The sequence below is a fragment of the Solea senegalensis genome, linkage group LG11, assembly GCF_019176455.1.
Source record: "Solea senegalensis isolate Sse05_10M linkage group LG11, IFAPA_SoseM_1, whole genome shotgun sequence".
Lineage (NCBI taxonomy): Eukaryota > Metazoa > Chordata > Actinopteri > Pleuronectiformes > Soleidae > Solea > Solea senegalensis.
The window spans coordinates 20,645,095-20,663,053 of record NC_058031.1 but is presented as its reverse complement, the minus strand read 5'-3'; the positions used below and the strand labels follow the sequence as shown (position 1 = coordinate 20,663,053).

At 43.4% G+C, this 17,959-nt stretch overlaps 1 protein-coding gene across 2 annotated transcripts in view; it reads left to right on the top strand.

Annotated features, from left to right (window-relative positions):
* LOC122776787 (plexin-A1-like) overlaps window positions 1-17,959 on the top strand; it is a 239,030-nt gene that overhangs the window by 39,890 nt on the left and 181,181 nt on the right. For both annotated transcript variants that reach the window (XM_044037510.1, XM_044037509.1), the window contains exon 3: window positions 16,431-16,613. In XM_044037510.1, coding sequence (XP_043893445.1) covers window positions 16,431-16,613 — 183 coding nt within the window. The remainder of the gene's footprint in view (window positions 1-16,430; window positions 16,614-17,959) is intronic.

Here is a 17,959-nt window from a genome sequence, read left to right as displayed (position 1 = left end):
GCTGCTACAGTCACTAATTAAATTCCCCCTTTAAAAGTGTCACAGCGTATGTGAGACAGTAACAACATTACCTCTCTGTCACGAGCCCACTGCTGCTGTGCGAGCACCGCGTGGCCGTATGGCCTGAAGTCTACTGTATATGCACGTCATTATGCTAATGAGCGCAGAGTCACATGATTGTCCTTTATGGCCATCTGTCGTCCTGCTTACAATCGATCAAGGTCGCGTCGGCAGCGCTCGCTCTGGGACGCCGCTGTGATGAATTTATCATCTCCCTGTACAGACATGTTCAATGTTTCCTGACGGGAGTGGTGACAGCTCGTTGCCGCGGCGCCGGTGTCATGTGGAACCTTTCATATGGGCTCGTTTATGGAGACAAGGTCGGGTCAGTCAGTCAACACTCAGACACTGCGCTCTACCTGGAATCTATCAAACTTCATCAACATGTGAGAAGATCGTTTCAAGAAAATGCTCTGAATGAAGTTTTTATTAGTGTGAAAACATAAATCTGTCTCTCACGTTCATCATCACGATATTATGATGATATTTTTATATATATGACAATGACGTATCACTTGTATCAGGACTGTGGCCACTAAAGTGAGGGACTTTATGGTCACAATTCCACACCTGTGTGAAATGAACTTGGAATCAGTCCAATTCCAAGCTTCCTGCCAAACGCTCAGGAGCCGCAACTCATACTGAGCACATGAATGTATTCTGTATGTTACCTTGAAGGATTCTAACATTATCATCCATGCCACAACTCAATACCTGATACTGTGACACACTTTTCTGGGGGGAAAAATTAGAATAACATTTTGTTGTACACACTAAACTATAAAAACACAAAAATATGACTGTTCCTCATCCAGAATATATAACATTTCATGATAGGAAGGAAACACTCCAGTTGGCCAATGAATTTGGATGACCAAAAAAAGAAATCCTAAAACATACGGTAGTTCTTTTTATGCAGATCAAATGGTAATTTGCCAACGAAGCGAGTCTGCCAACATTCTGAGACTTCAGTGTGAAATGGAGATGTGTCGCAGTGCTCCGCCCGTCTGAAGGAGCGCGTGTAGCAGAGGTAATTCCTCCTCAGCACACACAGTCTTGGTTATTGACCCTTGTCTTCTTTCCTCCACACTAATGGCGTACTTCCACCGGCTCTACTCGCTTCGTCTCGCCACGCCACGCCACAGTTTAAGTAGCGTTTCCACTAGCATAGTACCAGGTACTATTTTTAGTACCTGCTCCTGCGAGAGTGCTGAGTAGGTACTATGCGATGACTGGTCAGACTCCCGGCCACTGACTGGCCATAGTGCCGTCACAGGAAGAGACCGAACTGTAGATCACTTAAAACTACTTAACAATCCTAAAAATGTGGGACCAATTACAACGTGTGCACAAAGTGTGCACAGGCATGCATATTCAAATTCAATAGGCACCATTAGCTAAGAGTGACAAAAACCACAAGTTGCAGGTCCACACCCAACTTCGGATTAAAGTCCAACAATTTAAACATGTGTAAATAGCATTATTAACTTCTCAGCACCTCTCACTTCTTTCACTGGCAGCCTTTAGAAAATGAACATCATGTGGGAAGGCGCCGCATCACGCCGGTTGAGTAGGAGCACTTGTTTCGATGCAGCCGATGTCCTCACTCAAAATGCGGCGAGGTCACTGTCAAGTAGAAACTCATTTTGCATATGCTGTATGTGTGAATGGAGATCACTGTTTTAATATAATTAAGTAGACGACACTAGCCGGAGTGAGAAATGTGATAATAGAAATGGAAATGGACTGAAACGTGGGGGGGAAAAAACTAAACTAAAGGCAACAAAGTGTCACTTCAGTCTTTACAAGTAAGGTCTGCTTGTGCTCAACTATTAAATCTGCTCTTTCACTGATTGATGCGTTTGTTAAACATTGCACTTCTCCTCCTCGGAGTGATTTACTGGAATGGGAGGACACACACACACACTGTAAGTCATGCACAAGCCTTTTGGATCAGCATGATTTAAATCTTTCCAGTGGTAGCGAGTGACATATGTGAGATCTTGAACCCGTAATCACGGAATTTACTTTCTGTGCAGTTCAAGGTATGTTCATGGTACAGATCAGTCACAATGCAAATAAGGAAATTGGCGCTCGCGCGGCGTCCACAGCTGACAAATAAAGAGTGAAAACCCGAAACAGCTGGTGGTTAATCCAGGTAAATTTAGCTGGGTTTGCAGCCAACATCAAAATGAAATCAGGTTTCAGTTTTCAGTGCCAGACCTGCACATTTCTACACACTTTACCCAAATAAGCACAACATATCTTCACACTATGTACCTGCAATAGGTCAGTGTACAAACAAAATGAAGTATTCTGGAAAGAAAGAAAAATATTGTGTTGAAACAGAAAAAACCCCGTAAAATAACGCTTTATTCTGTGACACAATTGGTTTGTTTTGAGTCCACAGTGTTTGCCAGATTGTGGGGTACATTGTGTAAATATAAAAATACGAGTTGCGCTGTCATTGGCTGAATCACAGTGGGATTGTGGCGCGTCATTTTGTCGACAAATTAAAGCCCACATAGACCGGAAGCTCCAATTAACGCTGCGTTTGTGTGTGTATCTGCGTCATTAACTCGTTTATGAAACCCTAAAGTTTCAGAACAAACAGTTCAGCCACTGCTGAGAAAATAGTGTTGTATTGTTTTCCTGGGCTCTGCGAAGCGGATCGTCAAAAATCCTCACCACTCCTCTCACCACCGCAGCGCCTCCTGGTGCGGGCACTAGTCCGGGCACATCCAGTTGCGTACATCAAACCGCAGAAGAAGAAGAACTACTCTCGTTGTAGCTGCTGAGATGCAGAGCATCCACCGTGCCAGAGGGGGAGCTGTGTATCTGAGAGCTGGCCTATCTATTACGTCACTTCCAGGTACCTGGCCAATCACAGGACAGTGGGAAAGCTCTCGTTGGCTGGCCAATCACAACACAGTCCACATTCTGGGGGTGTGGTTTTGGTCTGAAACAGCGCGGCTGACGAGAGCGTCAGTGAGGAGATATTTTGATCGGCTCGTTTGCAGCGATTAGGAGGTTTTTAACCATGAAAACAAGTTAATATATAAGTATAAGTAGACCTCCATAACTAACATATGTGTGATACAAGCATTCTATGTCACCTTTAAGATGGAAGATCAAAGTCATTTCTGCCAACGCTTGATTTCTTTACTTGCTCATTGACTCAGGGTGTATGATAACAGACCGACTGCACCTACAAACACACAAATCATTTGTATTTGCACTTTTCCCACATGTGACTGCGCTTAGAATTTTAAATCCCTAAATTCCCCAGTGGGTCTTATAATTCTTCAGCAAGCGCAGCAACAGCAGTTTTGTGTCTGAGGTGTTCCCCGTGTCTCTCCTCAGTGTGGGTGAGGATATTCTCCCGCTCATTAGCACAACCATGGGGTGTGTCTCACCCTGTAGGTCTGTCCCTGTGCCTCTTTATGTTCACTCATTATAAGGAATAGGCCAGCGTTGGTCTTGTGGGAGTTAAAACTGAGCGGTGGGTGACCTTCGCTGGCTGTGGGCTGCCATCCAGTTCTACAGCTCTGTAAGCAGGCCGACCCAGCAACGCTACAGCCTCAGCATGACTAATGAGAGTGATTCAAGCACACAGAGAGAGAGAGAGAGAGACTATCTTCTCTTTGTCTACGTGTGTGTGTGTGTGTGTGTTTAGAGCTCACCTTATCTCCTTTTTTTTCCTGCATCTCTCCTTCTTTCATTGTGTTCTTCATTTGTGTGTGTGTGTGCCCACCTCTTATCCTGGCCTCTGAAGAAGAGGAGCAAAACAATGGCGAAAACATGCTGATAATAAGAAGTGTGTGTGTGTGTGTGCACACATGGGAGTCCGCATTGTCTGCAAAACACCAGGTGGAGATCGACGGCAAAACTGCTTGCAATAACATATTGCAAAAATACTTGACTATTGTCATTTCCCTCTGTCCCCATGTCTCTCTCTCTCTTTCTCTCTCTCTCTCTCTCTCTGCCCCTTCTGTCTTTTCATTTCTTCTCTCGCTCACTGTCTTGCCTTTTTTTTCTCAGAGCATAATAGCGTTTATTAATATTTATCAGTGTTGATCACTGCTGGCCAACAATATATAGTCTATTTCTGTGCCATTTTGTATGCTTTATTCCAGGTGGACGGTGACTGTGTGTGTGTGTGTGTGTGGGGCAGCTCTCTTTATTCTCTCTATCTCTCTATTGTATTTTCAGTCTCATTACTGTTTGCTTGCGCTTCAGTGAATGGATCACCCACATTGCGTCGTGCTCCGGACCTGCTGGGTGTCTCTAATAGCCGTGCTTTACATCATGCTCGCTGATATTTCCTTAACTATGCGATATAGAAATGTTATCTGTTCGGGGAGTTGATGCATTTTAACACCATGTCTGATGTGCAGTGACCCAGAAAAGGGTTTATCCTTTAGAAACGTGTGCAGTGTTGTGTCTAGATTGTGTAGTTCCGTATGATTTGAAAGACTGAAGCCCAGTTGTGGTAATTTAGCACGTAGAAAGTTTTGAGGTTTACAGTTTGAGCTTGGACAAATAGGAAAAAAAGAAAGAGTTACTAGGGAAGTATTTGATGTAAAACATTCAAAGGAGCACTGTACTGTGAAGGACTACCTCACATGTACACAATTCCATTACGTAAGCGTGTGCTCATGCAGCTTGTCTTTGGAAAGCTTGTGTAGTTTTATTTATTTATTTAAATACTTCAAGGTACAACTTTAAATAAGATGGCACTCCACCAAGCACCTATCAGATCCAATATCAAGTCATCGATGTAGTTGTCGCCAGTCAACTCCACCGCGAGGTCTTTTTCCGAGGCGTTCACAAACTTGATGTAACGCTACATGAAGAACCCGCGTCGCTCAGCTTGTCGTCCGCACTTTGCGGCGGGTTTTTTTTGTTGTCGGAGCAGGTGAGACGACTGAAAACACATGCTGTTATCTCAGGTTAAAGGTAGGATTTCCCTCCGGCTTTAAAGAATTCAAATTTCTATGACTCAGTGGGAGATTCGGTCATTTGTAAAGATGAATTTCCGTGTCGGTGGAGTGATAAATACACGCAGTGCTGAGGTGAATTGCTGTCAAACGCTGTCGAGAGCGCGGTCTAGCGGGAGAACCCCCCTTTTTTGATGAGGTGCATTTTTCCCTCTTGCCCCCTGAGACATTTTGATGCATGACTCTGCAAAATAGTACGTACATAGCGTGCCTCAAGTCATTTTAATGACTTCAGCTGTAACGCATCCACGTATGGTTTTGTCTTGTGATATTTTCCGCCTCGGGCTGACTCACACGGGGCCCATCATGCTGTGAAACCTTCCTAATTTATAGTAAATTCTCAATGGGAAAATGTGTGTGATTCTATCAATGGTGCCTGTGAACCACGTTTACTGCACAGTGGTGTTCTTTGTTAACACTAGCACATGACAAAATGGATTAATGGCTGCTGTAGACTCATGAGGGTGTCCGCATCTTATGGATTTGGAGTGTTTTTGGAGCTTGCGGTTGCTCAGCCTTAAAGCTTTGTGAGCTAACGAGGCTGTGCTGGCGTGAAAGGGCTATCAGAGTCCTGGAAATCAAATTCAGATCTTTCAAGACTGCTTTACTGGGTCAGAAAGCCACCAAACTTCCTCCCGTTTGTACAAACCTGCGCTGGTCAATACAAATCTGTGCAGCACATTCACAAACTGCTGACCTTGCAGTATCTAATGGAGAGCGTAAATATTCATTCATCTGGTTCGTGGGCATCTATAATGAGTTTACAGGCCTATGCTTTGGGGGGAGGGGGGGGGTCAAGCCAAACATGAATTTGTTTATGTGCTTGTTTATGTGGTCATACATCCAGTCTCTGTGTGAGCTGCTCAATAGACTGTAATGAGAGATGAGATCAATCACATTTTTGTGTAAGGCATAGACTGCTAATGTTGGAAATATGGAGAAAAATGTCTATGCGGCTTTATTTGAGTTTCTTGAAAGTTGGACATGCATTCATTCCATTCATGTCAAAAAAGTACTTCCTGTAGTAATAATAATAATAATAATAATAATAATGATAATAATTCCTTTTCCTATAATATGCAACTTTTGTTTTTACAGCCATCCAAAAACAAAAGCCTTGTCGCATCATTTGGTTAAACTGTGAATGACATTGTACTGTGTGTGCTCCTTACCGCTGAAGTTCAACCTGTGTCTCTATAGCTTCATTGTGAGCACACAATACTCGGCATTACAGTATTTTACAAGCTCCAGTGTTTGACTGAATCCCTGTAGTGGTCTGTAATAATTGGATTATGGCTCACAGGAAAGGCTTTAATTCAGATTACACAGATTGTAGTCTGCAGTGCTCAGATGGACGGTGCAGCTTGAAGAGCATCATCTGGCTCGTGTTACACAGAAAGAACATTTTGGCCGAATCCCAAGTTTGATGTTTGCCCACATTTAGAAAAATGTAGGCTAAAAGTACCAGATGTGTCTCCGACCCAAAAGTTTTACACTGTCTTTCATGTTTCTACCTAACCTAATTATTCATTTATTCATCGTCTACCACTTTATCCTCCACATGAGGGTTGCGGGGAACGCTGGTGCCAATCCCAGCTGACCCAGGGCAGAAAGAAGGGTATAATTTTAAATTATTGGTGAATATGTAAGATTGACTTGGACAGTGTAACTCCTGTCACTGATGTAATGATATCTGTTGGAGAGAAGACTGATCACGGTTGGAGTTAAATGCAGTTGTACAGGTGACGTAAAGCAGATGTCAAAACATCAAATAGTGTCTTATTTATACGTACAACAAGCAACTCTGACCTTCATGTCCAACTGATAAACACTGGACTTCTAATGTCAACTCTATGTTAGAGTCCAATTTTTTTTACCGATATCTCTTGCAAATTTTTCATCCAAACAATGTCAAAGTCAGCACTGCACACACTGGTGCCTTTAGTAAGTTACCTGCCAAGTTATGTGAGTGACAGACAGACAGACAGACAGACAGACAGGTGTTGTTTTAAGACGACTAATTACAAATGCTGTGTCCCACACCAGACCTCTCACATGTCCAAATAGATGCACAGGTTAACTGGACACGCTGTATTTTGCCCAGCATCAGCTGGGATTGTGAGGATAAAGTGGTAGACAATGGATGAGAATGTGATATAAGTTATAACATGATTTACTTAATAAGAAGCACAATTATTAAACATAATAAATACATTTTAGTCAGTGATTCAAAGCAAAACTGCCACGTCTGCCTCTCGCAGTGCGGCTCCTTTGCTTATGTAAGAGTGAGAAGAACTAATATAGATCGCTTTCACTCGTTGACCTGTTCACAGTAGCAGTAATTCATTTCAAATGTTTGCAAGTGGTCACAAAGCAAGAGCATCAAGTGATTGTCCTGAGGGTGGTTGACATGTGGAAACCTCAGTTGACATGATGACAACGTCACGATTCCATGTTCAGTCGCGACAAGCAGCGTGAATTAAAGCCGACGTGGCGCAAAAGGTTTCGTCACTTCTGTCAAACATCTGCTGTGCCAGGAACAAAAACCCGCTACAGCTGCCTGGAGCTCCTCCTCATGGAAATCAGTCTGGAGTTGAAGTGAGCTACTGTCCCACTGTGGCACATTAACCTATATGGCCAACTGACACCACAGCTTTTCTTCCCCGAGTTCTCTGTCTCAATCTCCACGGGATTCCCTCTACGCGGTGCATTTTGTTTTTCTCCGCACCTTCATGAAAACGATGACCCAGAAAATGTTCCCGTGAGACTCGTGTCCCGACAAACGAGACTGGCAGTGAGTTTAAATGCGCGCCGCCTTGTTTTCTGAGTCACCGGTGCGGCCACTTAAAGCAACAGGCTCACATTCATGATTCAGCCACCTTGTTTAACCTCTCTAATTAAAATCAATTATCCCATAAGAGTGTTTCAAGGTGTTCCAAAGTATATAGAGTGTGACTGATGACGCTCCACGCACGTGTGTGTGTGTGTGTGGATCCTTATTTTGAAGGAAGGAGGTTGGTGAGGAAGAGCGTACCTGTCAGGGACAGATCATAATATAATATTGATCATATTTCTTTCTTTCTTTTTTTTTATTTATCTAGTCAAACTGCTGATTGACTGGGTTTGAGGAGTAGAACTGACTTTTAGTCCTTAGTCCTTCAGCCCTCTTTCTTTACTAGCACAATGTTGCTGTTGCCTTCATCCATGGTGGAGGATGTGGTGCTGGAAGTGACATACTAATGACCAAGCACTTAGCTGAATAATATAGCCGTCAACGCCTACGAAATATGGCCTTTACCGTGACATTTTTTTACTTGTTATATGGCCGTACCAGGTCATCTTGGCCCTAACCCTAACCTCACTTCTTCTCCATGCCTAACCCTAAACCCCTGCTCTTTTCCCCAGAAACTGAGATGTTTCTTGTACGTGATATACTTGGAAGCCGTCTCTTCTTCCACTTTTCTGAGATTCCTCTCAAAATCCTCCAGATCACTTCCTGTGTCGCCGGGCTTAATCAGCATTGTGTGAACTCATTTGACAAGGATTTGAATGTCACAGACACATGTTTTCTCGGCGTTACTCACAACAAGTAGAAAGAAATAACACACACACACACACACACACACACTTCATGTGTGATGTGCTATCAAGTGTCAAAATCAACCACTGGTACCGTGATCTCTGTTTTCACAGACGCTCACAGGTTGCAGGTCAGTTAGGTTTTGTGTGTCTTGTTAATCAGATTTATGTCTCAGCACACACCGACACATCTGGTTACAATTAGGGGAGGGTGGAGAGTAAATAAAGAAAGATAAAGGGGGGAAAGAAATTGAAAGAATGAAAGAAAACATCCACAGGACCTAAGTATGTGTAAGGAATGAGCAGAGCAACAATGTGGAATAAATCGAGCTGCAAAATAAATGTTGATCTCTTGGCATCCCAGCTATTCCTCTGACCCATGTCCTCCGAGGCCGGAGTCTCTTTCTCTTTCTCCTTCGCCTGCAGCTCTCTCGTTCCACCAGAGCACAGCTCCCTGCTGCCAGGCTCTTCCTCCATCTCCATCGTACTGCTCCTCATTCCACCCAAGCCAAAACAACAGCTGCTGAGATGCTGTGGTGCTTTCCCTCCACATTTGAACTCGCAGAAAAATGAAAAGCATTTGCCAAACAAATAAGAAATAAATAGAAATAAAAGAAAATAAAAGAATGAGGCCAGTGATGCTTTGCTCTTTATACAAGAATCAGGACAATACAGGAAAAAACAAATGTGAGCACCTCGTGCTCTCAGGCAGAAGAATCTGGCTTTCTTTCCATGTGATTATTTTATATAGAAATAAAACAACAGAACAACAAATAAATAAAGCAGATTTAATTACTTTACCTCTCCACTAACTATTTTAGTTTGAAAGAGATTGTTCGGTACTGTCACAGATCATTTCCATCAATAATGCTCCCGGAACTCAAAGGAAACAACACAGACTTATAAATAAATTTAGTCATTTGCTAATTTAATTAGGAAACATGTTGAATTCTTTTGATTCTATTTGAGAATCATTCCAATTTTGGACTTGGAAACATCTACAATCGACTCTGTGTCTCTGAGTTTATTCTCACATCTGCTTTTCTTGTTGCTTCAAAATCAAAAATGCTTGAGCAGTCTGATTAGCGTCGTCCGTGTGTCCAACAGTGACACATTCATTAGAATACGGCTCCATAACAGTGACCAAAGCACATAGAACCGTAACTTGACGACAAGAGACGGAAACCAAACGTGTCATTTTGAGGTTGGTCGTCATGTAGTAAGAGAAGGTGGTTTTTCTGTGTGTGCCCATAGTTTTGTTGCCATTGGAGCCGACTGCGCTGCCAGATGTCTGCACCAAGTGCTCTCTGTATGTGTGGGTGTCTAGCAGAGGCCGTACACTTTCCACAGTCGACACACATTCATCGTCATTCACACACATTCACACAACACAACAAAGAGTGTGTGTGTGTGTGTGTCTTTGTGCCGAAGCAGGTCAAGGCTTTGAGTGGTCCGGTCTGTGAGACAGATGTTTAAGTTCCCGTCGCCTCACTCCCCACTGCTTTTGTCACTGCAAGAAAACCTCTTTCTCTCGCTTTCATAAACCCTGACAAACAAACACACACACACACAAACACACAAACACTCATTAACAACCAATTAGAGAGCAGATATTGGCTCACTGGGGGGAACTAAAGGCCAACCAGTGCTGTTCTCCGCTTCCAACGCCAAGTCACAACAAATACCTGGAAGATGGCCAGAAGTGTGTGTGTGTGTGTGTGTGGTGTGTGTGTGTGCGCCTCTCTCTCTCTCTCTCTCTCTCTCGCTCTCTATTCTTGGTTCTTTTTTCTAAAAAGAGGAGCACACACACACTAACCCTCACTTAATTAAATGCATTTTTTCCACTCTGCAAGTTCTGTTGTTCATTGCATCAGCCAACGCGTCTCAGTGGTACAACTCTCACTTCAACGTTATTCCTTCTCACATGGGAATGAGGCATGGGCCTATGTTTAACACACACACACACACACACACACACACATGAGCAGTTACACATTTAGACACATTCAGAGAAACACACACACACACATTCATTCACCATGGGACTGGAGCAATGTGTTTATGCCAGTGCTGGATGATGAGATGCTTGAGACGTTTGGCTCTCTGGAGGCCATGTTGAAAACAACCCCTCTCTCTCTCTCTCTCTCTCTCTCTCTCCCTCTGTGTTTACCTCAGTCACTCTCTATAACTTGCCCATCCTGTCTTCTCCTCTCAACGCGATGTGATCGTTCAGTGTTTGCTTACATCTTTGCAAATGAATGAAGGCTTGAAAAACAAGCTGCTGACAATTTGAGTCGATTAGCCAGATGTAGCTACTTTCATTCCCCATAAACTGCACTGCAGTGAACTGACAACAGAGAGAGGCAGAGAGATACACACAAACGTACACACACATGCATTGTAGGACACCAGTAGCACAGGAACAATGCTAACTGCTGTGGAGAACCTAGCCTGATAATACAGTGTTTGATGTGATGTATGATCTAAAAAGCAATTTGAAAAAGAAAAGAAAAGTAGTGCTGTCTTTCTTTCAACAGCTTATTCTTCAAAGTTGGAAGAAGAGATCAAATATTCGACTCCCCCGCTGAATATCGATACTGCTTCACGGTGTAAAACAGGGGTCTCAAACTCTAATAACTTGGAGGGCCAATGAGCATCTAGTCTGGTCAAGAGGGTCAGTCATGTGAGAGATATGTAACTTAAAATCACACTAATCACACTATTCCAGGGATATTCATGATGATATTTCACAGAATTTCAAAGTAAAAGTCTTTGTTATGATGGAGCGGCGTTCACAATAATAATAATAAGAAACAATTCTGATGCAAAATGAAAATATAATATCATCTGTAATCAAAACACTAAACAAGCTCATGTACAGTACACACATTAAATGAATTAATTATACAAATGCTCACTGTTTATGACAATATAGCTATAACAAGCATATTTCCTATTACATTCCATTTATATTCTGGCTCCTTCTGGCTGTGCCTCGGCAATAATAATTGAATTCAATTTATTTACGTAAAAGTGCAAAAGGTTTCAGCATTCAAATTTTTGCCATTCACCCTCTCATAGTCATTTACTCACACTTTTATCACACAATTTTCATACACATTAAGCAATATGGGGTTAAGACACATTGACATGTAGACGGAGCCGGGAGTCGAACCCACAACCTTCCAATTAAAAGTGGTCTGAGGTGATATCAGGCTCTATTCAAGTAGCCAAGGATCATTTCCCAACTTAGTTTTCCTCATACATTAACTTTACAATCATCAAAGGTGAATAAAGTAATACACATACAGTCCAACGCCGTTGATTGTTGCACTCTGTTCACTATTTTACAGACGGAAAGTCAGAACAAGGTCACTGCAGTTGATGCTTTACAATCTGTGTGTGTGTGTGTGTGTGTGTGTGGGTGTGTGTGTGTGTGTGTGCACCTGTTGTGTTTGAACCTGTGTGTGTTCGCGGTCATAGTGGCTATGGTGATAACGCGCTCTTCAGAGCGCCACATCCTCGGGAACCACAGCATGGTTACCGCAGCTCCAATGGCCGATAATGGAGCGATCAGGGAGCTGAATAGTCGTCCTTTCTCCCTCTCTTTATCTGTCTCTCTATCTCCCTCTTCCTCTTTATTTCTGGGTTGAAGCTCATTAGTGGCGACAAGAGCGTTGTTGACCCTTAGCCTTACTCTGTGTCTCTCCCCTCTATCTCCCCTGCTTTCTTCCATGGCTTTCTCTCTCGCAGTCTCTTCTCCTTTCCCTTGATCTCACTTGCCCCACTCTTTCCCTCATCGCCCCATCATCATTCACCCAGCGAGAGTTTGGCAGGGGATTGTGTGTGTGTGTGTGTGTGTGTGTGAGTGTGTGTGTGTGTGTGTGTTTCGCCAGGGGCCAGCCTGTGCCTGTGTACAGCAAAGGTCTTCAGCAAGGACAACACAGGGGACTCTGTCCTTGTCCAACCCCCTGGAAATAGAACAAGTATGTGCATGTGTGTGTGTGTGTGTGTGTGTGTGATATAAAGCTATGTACAGTGTCCTGAGTATGAGTTGTGTGTATTAATAATAATAACACGGTCAGAGGTCCAGCAGGCCAACAGGGACAAACTATATGGAGCCTATAAAAGCACTAATAAAAGACTACAGCAGGTCACCTTATGTTAGAGACCCAGTAAAGGATTGTTACACTGATTTACACCAAACCCGGTATAAACCCTTTGAATGAAGACACTAAATGCTCTCATAAAATATGTTTGATGGCATATTTACTTCTGGTATAGGACTGAGGTTCACAGATGTCACCTGCTGCCACCTTTTGGACGGGCTGTCAATCACGCTGGTGTCCCCTCATATGTGCCATGCTTTATTGTCTATTACCTCTAAATGGGATTATAATTTGCACACACACACACACATTAAGTCATTTGAGAAGCCAGCGTGTCTCGTTCAGACGCGGTCGGGCACCTTGTGTGTCGTTAGGGACGTTACAGAGCGGCAGTATGTGGCGCTCTCGGGATGAGAGCGGGTTGGAGAAGGTTTCCTGATGTTGTGAGTCAAGTGACATAGACTTCCATTCAGACTGGGATTGTGCTACGTCCCTCTGTGTAAGCCTGTATGGGCTGCACTTATGTGTGAGACAGACCATAGAACTCACAGACATCATTCACTGGTTAAACTGTTTTTATTCGGTGAAATCACTGGGGCCATTTTCTTGACAGTATGTGTCAGAAGCAACAGGAGCACAAGCCATTGTTACTGTAACTTCTGCTGACACTGTCACAGGGCACGGGGCCCCGGCCGTGGCTCTATCCACTGACTGTGTCTTGGATTGACTGACTGACGGCACAGAGGAGCGCCGCTCACACATGTGACATCAAAACACAGACGCGTTTACACGTGCCTGACATCTGGGTGCACTTGATACATCTGTGGGTCTCAGTCTGTCTCTAACGCGTCTCACATTCTCTCTGAAGATCAGTTAGCCGCAGTATGTGACGCATGCCGTGCAGTGGCGATGGGGTCATCATCTGCAGTTATTGACTCACTGCTTTCTCGTTGTTTTCTGGGGATACATTTGATTAGGAATGAAAAGAGCACACTTTTCCACAATGTTTCCATAAGTCCTGAATCTGGATTATCACTGAAATAAAAAATAATAACTTGGACCATAACCTGCATCCCTAAAAAAAAAAACCTATCCAAATCTGTTCATAGATAAAAACAAACTGAATATCACACGGCATCGCTAAAGTCATGTTTTTTTTGTTGTTTTTTTAAGCTGTTCTGTCACTTCTGTTTCATTTTATCTCAAAATACTTGAGCATTACCTCATCGCATCACTGTAAAAGGGAATGATAGAGCAGGCAGACTGTAGGAATTACATGTCTACTAGGCACAACACAGCGAGCAGATGCCAAGTCTGTGTGAAGCCACATTTGTCTGCAGTGAAAACACGTCGACTGAACGCTCCACTGTGCCTCAATCTGAGCTGTTGACTCTATGGTAATGATGCAAGTCAGGCTAAACATAACAAACCATTAGCATCCTCAGCATGCCGGCAACAGCGATGGGAAGATGGCGATCTCACTTCTGTGGAAGGCAAAGGGAATGCAGATGAGTTTACAAGAGAGAGGCTGCCTGCTGTAAATAAATCAAAGGCCAAACGATGCTCTATAGCAATTGACTATTAGGAACAATACGACTCTGGTTGAATTCTTAAGACTTTTGTTTTGGACATCAAGTGGACAGCAGTCTTGATTTATAGCGAGGCAGAACAATACAGTAGAGATTCAAAAGCGAAGCTCTTTTTTTTTTTTTGCCCCAGATTCTCATCCTAGTTGAGAAACCGCCACGACAGCATTTTGTCATTTATCTTTACGATCATGTGACCTCTTGATGCTTGCAACCCAGGAATATCATCCCGATAAAGGGAGGAAGGAAAGAAAGATGATCTCAGACAGCTGCAGGCATGTGCGAGCAACAAAAAGAAAAAGAACTACCCTCTGGGATAGAAATGATTTCCCATCAGTCAGTTTTTTGGGGGAACTTTGAAAAAAAAAACAAAAAACAGATGAGGTACATATGTGAACCTGGGGAAAAGAGTTAGTAGAAAAATAGAAAGGAAATGATTGAACAAAATGGAATAGAAGTCTGGTTCTGCTCTGTCTTTATCAGAGGAAACAAGGGGGAACTGTGTGGCAGGGACCCAAGCCCAGGGTTCATACTGTTGCTGAGGCATGGCCATCTCTTTCTGTGCTCTATTACTTCTTCCTTCCCCTCCTGCCTTTCACTCTCTCTTGTGCTTTACTACCCCCTCCCCCCCTCCATCATATCTGCCTCCATCGTCCCTGCATCACTTCACTTGCCTTCCATGAGTCCGCTTGCTCCCTACTTTGTCCTCCTCTCGTCCTCTCTGATTACTCTCAAAACATTCCCCAGAATTGGGAACACGTTTATGTAAATCATACAACCGTATCGGCAGATATGTGTGTGCGTGTATGTGCATAGTTGTGTAATCATATTTGTGCATCGTTTAGTTTATTTTTTTATGCGTTTAAGGCTGAGGTGGAAAGGTCGCTGGATGTGACAAATTGCAACGGTGTAGACTCGGTGTGAGGGGCGCGGCTTAAACGTCAGTCAGTCGAGCTTATTGAATCGCTGAAGAGACTCAAAACAGCTGCAAATGAAATCATCAGCTCTGCGCTCACAAATGCCGAGACTAATGTACCTCAAAGTAACACATGAAACAACCCTAACTGTCTTTCATACTCTCCACGTTCAAGGATCAAATGCGGGCTGACGAGAGAATTAAAGTCACCAGCTGTTCTCGCATTGATGGCGGACGTGCTGCACACTCACTCACTCGGTTCATATTCTAAAAACTCTTCATAAACTTGGACTAGGGTTCTTTTGCATGGACCCTCGTATATGTGTCTCCTGTCAGATGTGTGCAAATTAAGTTTGTAGGTTTGTGTGTGTGTAAGGACGCTGTCGATTATCTCTGTTAGACAGGTGAACCTCCTGATGTGTACACAGCTATCGGAGGGTTTTTAATGACATGCCTATTATACACACACACACACACACACACACACACACACACACGGTATATTCATAAATCAGATGTGACATATCAGCATATCGCGGTGTCTATATGCGACACTTCAGTGATGGTATGCTAATCTGACCTATAATTTACTTTCTGTCATTTCTCTGTCATCTGCAGTATGCTGCTCGTGGCCCCCCCCGCCCCGTCCCGCCCCGCCCCCCCTCGTGTTTACTCCAGTTCCATTTGATTTACTCACAGTATTGGCTTGTCTCTTATTAGAAACTACACTGCCAAAGCTGTATACAAAGAGATCGATATTTAAAACATTAGCAAACAGCTGTTCACTCATTCAAAACATGCTGAGAGGCTAAATTGCCTCGGTTGTCGTCATGTACTGAAATAATCAAAGGAGCGCCGCGCGGGGGAGAGAAAACACTCGTCACAGAAGACCAGCTTCCGTTCGATTAGTTGTTGTTTTTTTTAAAAAAAGTCCTAAAAAGTGAGTCCAGGAAAGTTAATTTTCCTAACAACGGCCATTAATTTCACACCATTTCTCACTAAATCTGCAGCAGTCTGGCTTCGCTCCAGCACCATAAAATGTCTACTAAGTGGTGGGGGAGATTGAAAACCTCCCCCTTATTTAGGAATTAATGTTAGTTTAATGAGAGAGGGGATTTTTAAAGGTGTTGATGTGTGAGTTAATGGCTTTCTCTCCTTCTACCCCACTCTCACACCCCAGCCGTTGCAGATTGACGATAACTTCTGCGGCCAGGACTTCAACCAGCCTTTAGGGGGCACCACCCCCATCGAGGGCATCCCTCTTTATGTGGACAAGGATGACGGAATGACGTCTGTGGCGGCCTATAATTACCGTGGACACACTGTGGCGTTCACTGGCACTCGCAGCGGACGGATGAAGAAGGTAGGCGTCCTGTGTGTTTCTATGTGTGTGTGTGTTTTTTTTTTGTCTTTTCCCCGGTTGTTCTGTGATGAACTGCGGTGAATAGTAAATAAAACATAGGTTGAAAGGAAAACGTGAGGCGGCAGCAGCAGCAGCAGCAGCAGCGGAGATAGTGATGGTGTCTGTGCGTGCGTGGGTGTGTTTGTTTCTTCTTTGAATGATATGAGGAGTGGAGTTCATGCTGCTAGACAGTCTGGAGCTGTGTGCATTTTATCTTGCCGAGTGTTGCTTGGTGGTCCACTCACTGGATTGTCAAGAGCCTTGAAGGGTTTTCTGAGTAGTTTTAAGGTGGGGGAAGATGATCTCTTAGGTTTCTCCTGAGTACCTTTAAAACATTCTAAGTTGTGTGTGTGTGTGTGTGTGTGTGGTACCCCTGTTGAGTAGACCACCTGGTGTGTGTGCCAATCAGCTGCTTCTTCACTCGGGATCCCGCTGAGCTGCTGTGTTTCGTCTTCTCTTTTCTCTTTTCTCTCTTACTTCCACTATTCCTCTGCAGGACACATGCATGTGTGTTCATGTGGCTGACTCCAAAGACTGAGTAGATAATCACCCGAGGATAAGATCTGCTATATCTGTTATATTAAAAGACATGAAAAAAAAAGACGATTTTAAATGCATAGTATGTCATTTCTGCTTTGGGTCTCAAAAGACCCAGTTTGATGACGTCAGGAAATAGCATGCGATCATGGGAATCTGAAAACGGCAAGTGATCTATTAGTGACAAATACACACGATACATTTGACAACCAAGACAACACACTTGGTAACTCGTAGTTCAGTATGTTTTCATCCTCAAACGTACGTAAACCATAACCTACCTATTTCTATTGATTTAAACACGCTATAAAATGTTAGTCTTGCCCTATTTTTTTTAAATATTTCAATACATAAATGTTATATCCTTAATGTCATTGGAATTAAACTTTTAAAAGTTGAAAAGAATGTTCTCTTTCAAGTCCACTATCATTTATTGCGATGACTTTGTGTTTCCTCTTTTCTCTCCGTCACGTTCTATTTCAAATGCTCCTGAAATATTCAGCTTCTACAGCGTTTAAGCATCAGCTCAGTGTCTTTCTGTACTAGAATGCACACACACACACACACACACACACACACACACACGTACGTCTCCTTACATAGCTTCCTGTCTCTTGTGTTTTGCTAAGTCGACTGAAACCTAGCCCACTAGTCCTTGCGCCTGACCCCTGGACTATATCTGTGTGTGTGTGTGTGTGCAGACAGATGATTTGTGTGTTTGTGGAGTATGTGGGGTCAGCAGATCCTGGATGATATCCCACTGATCGGAA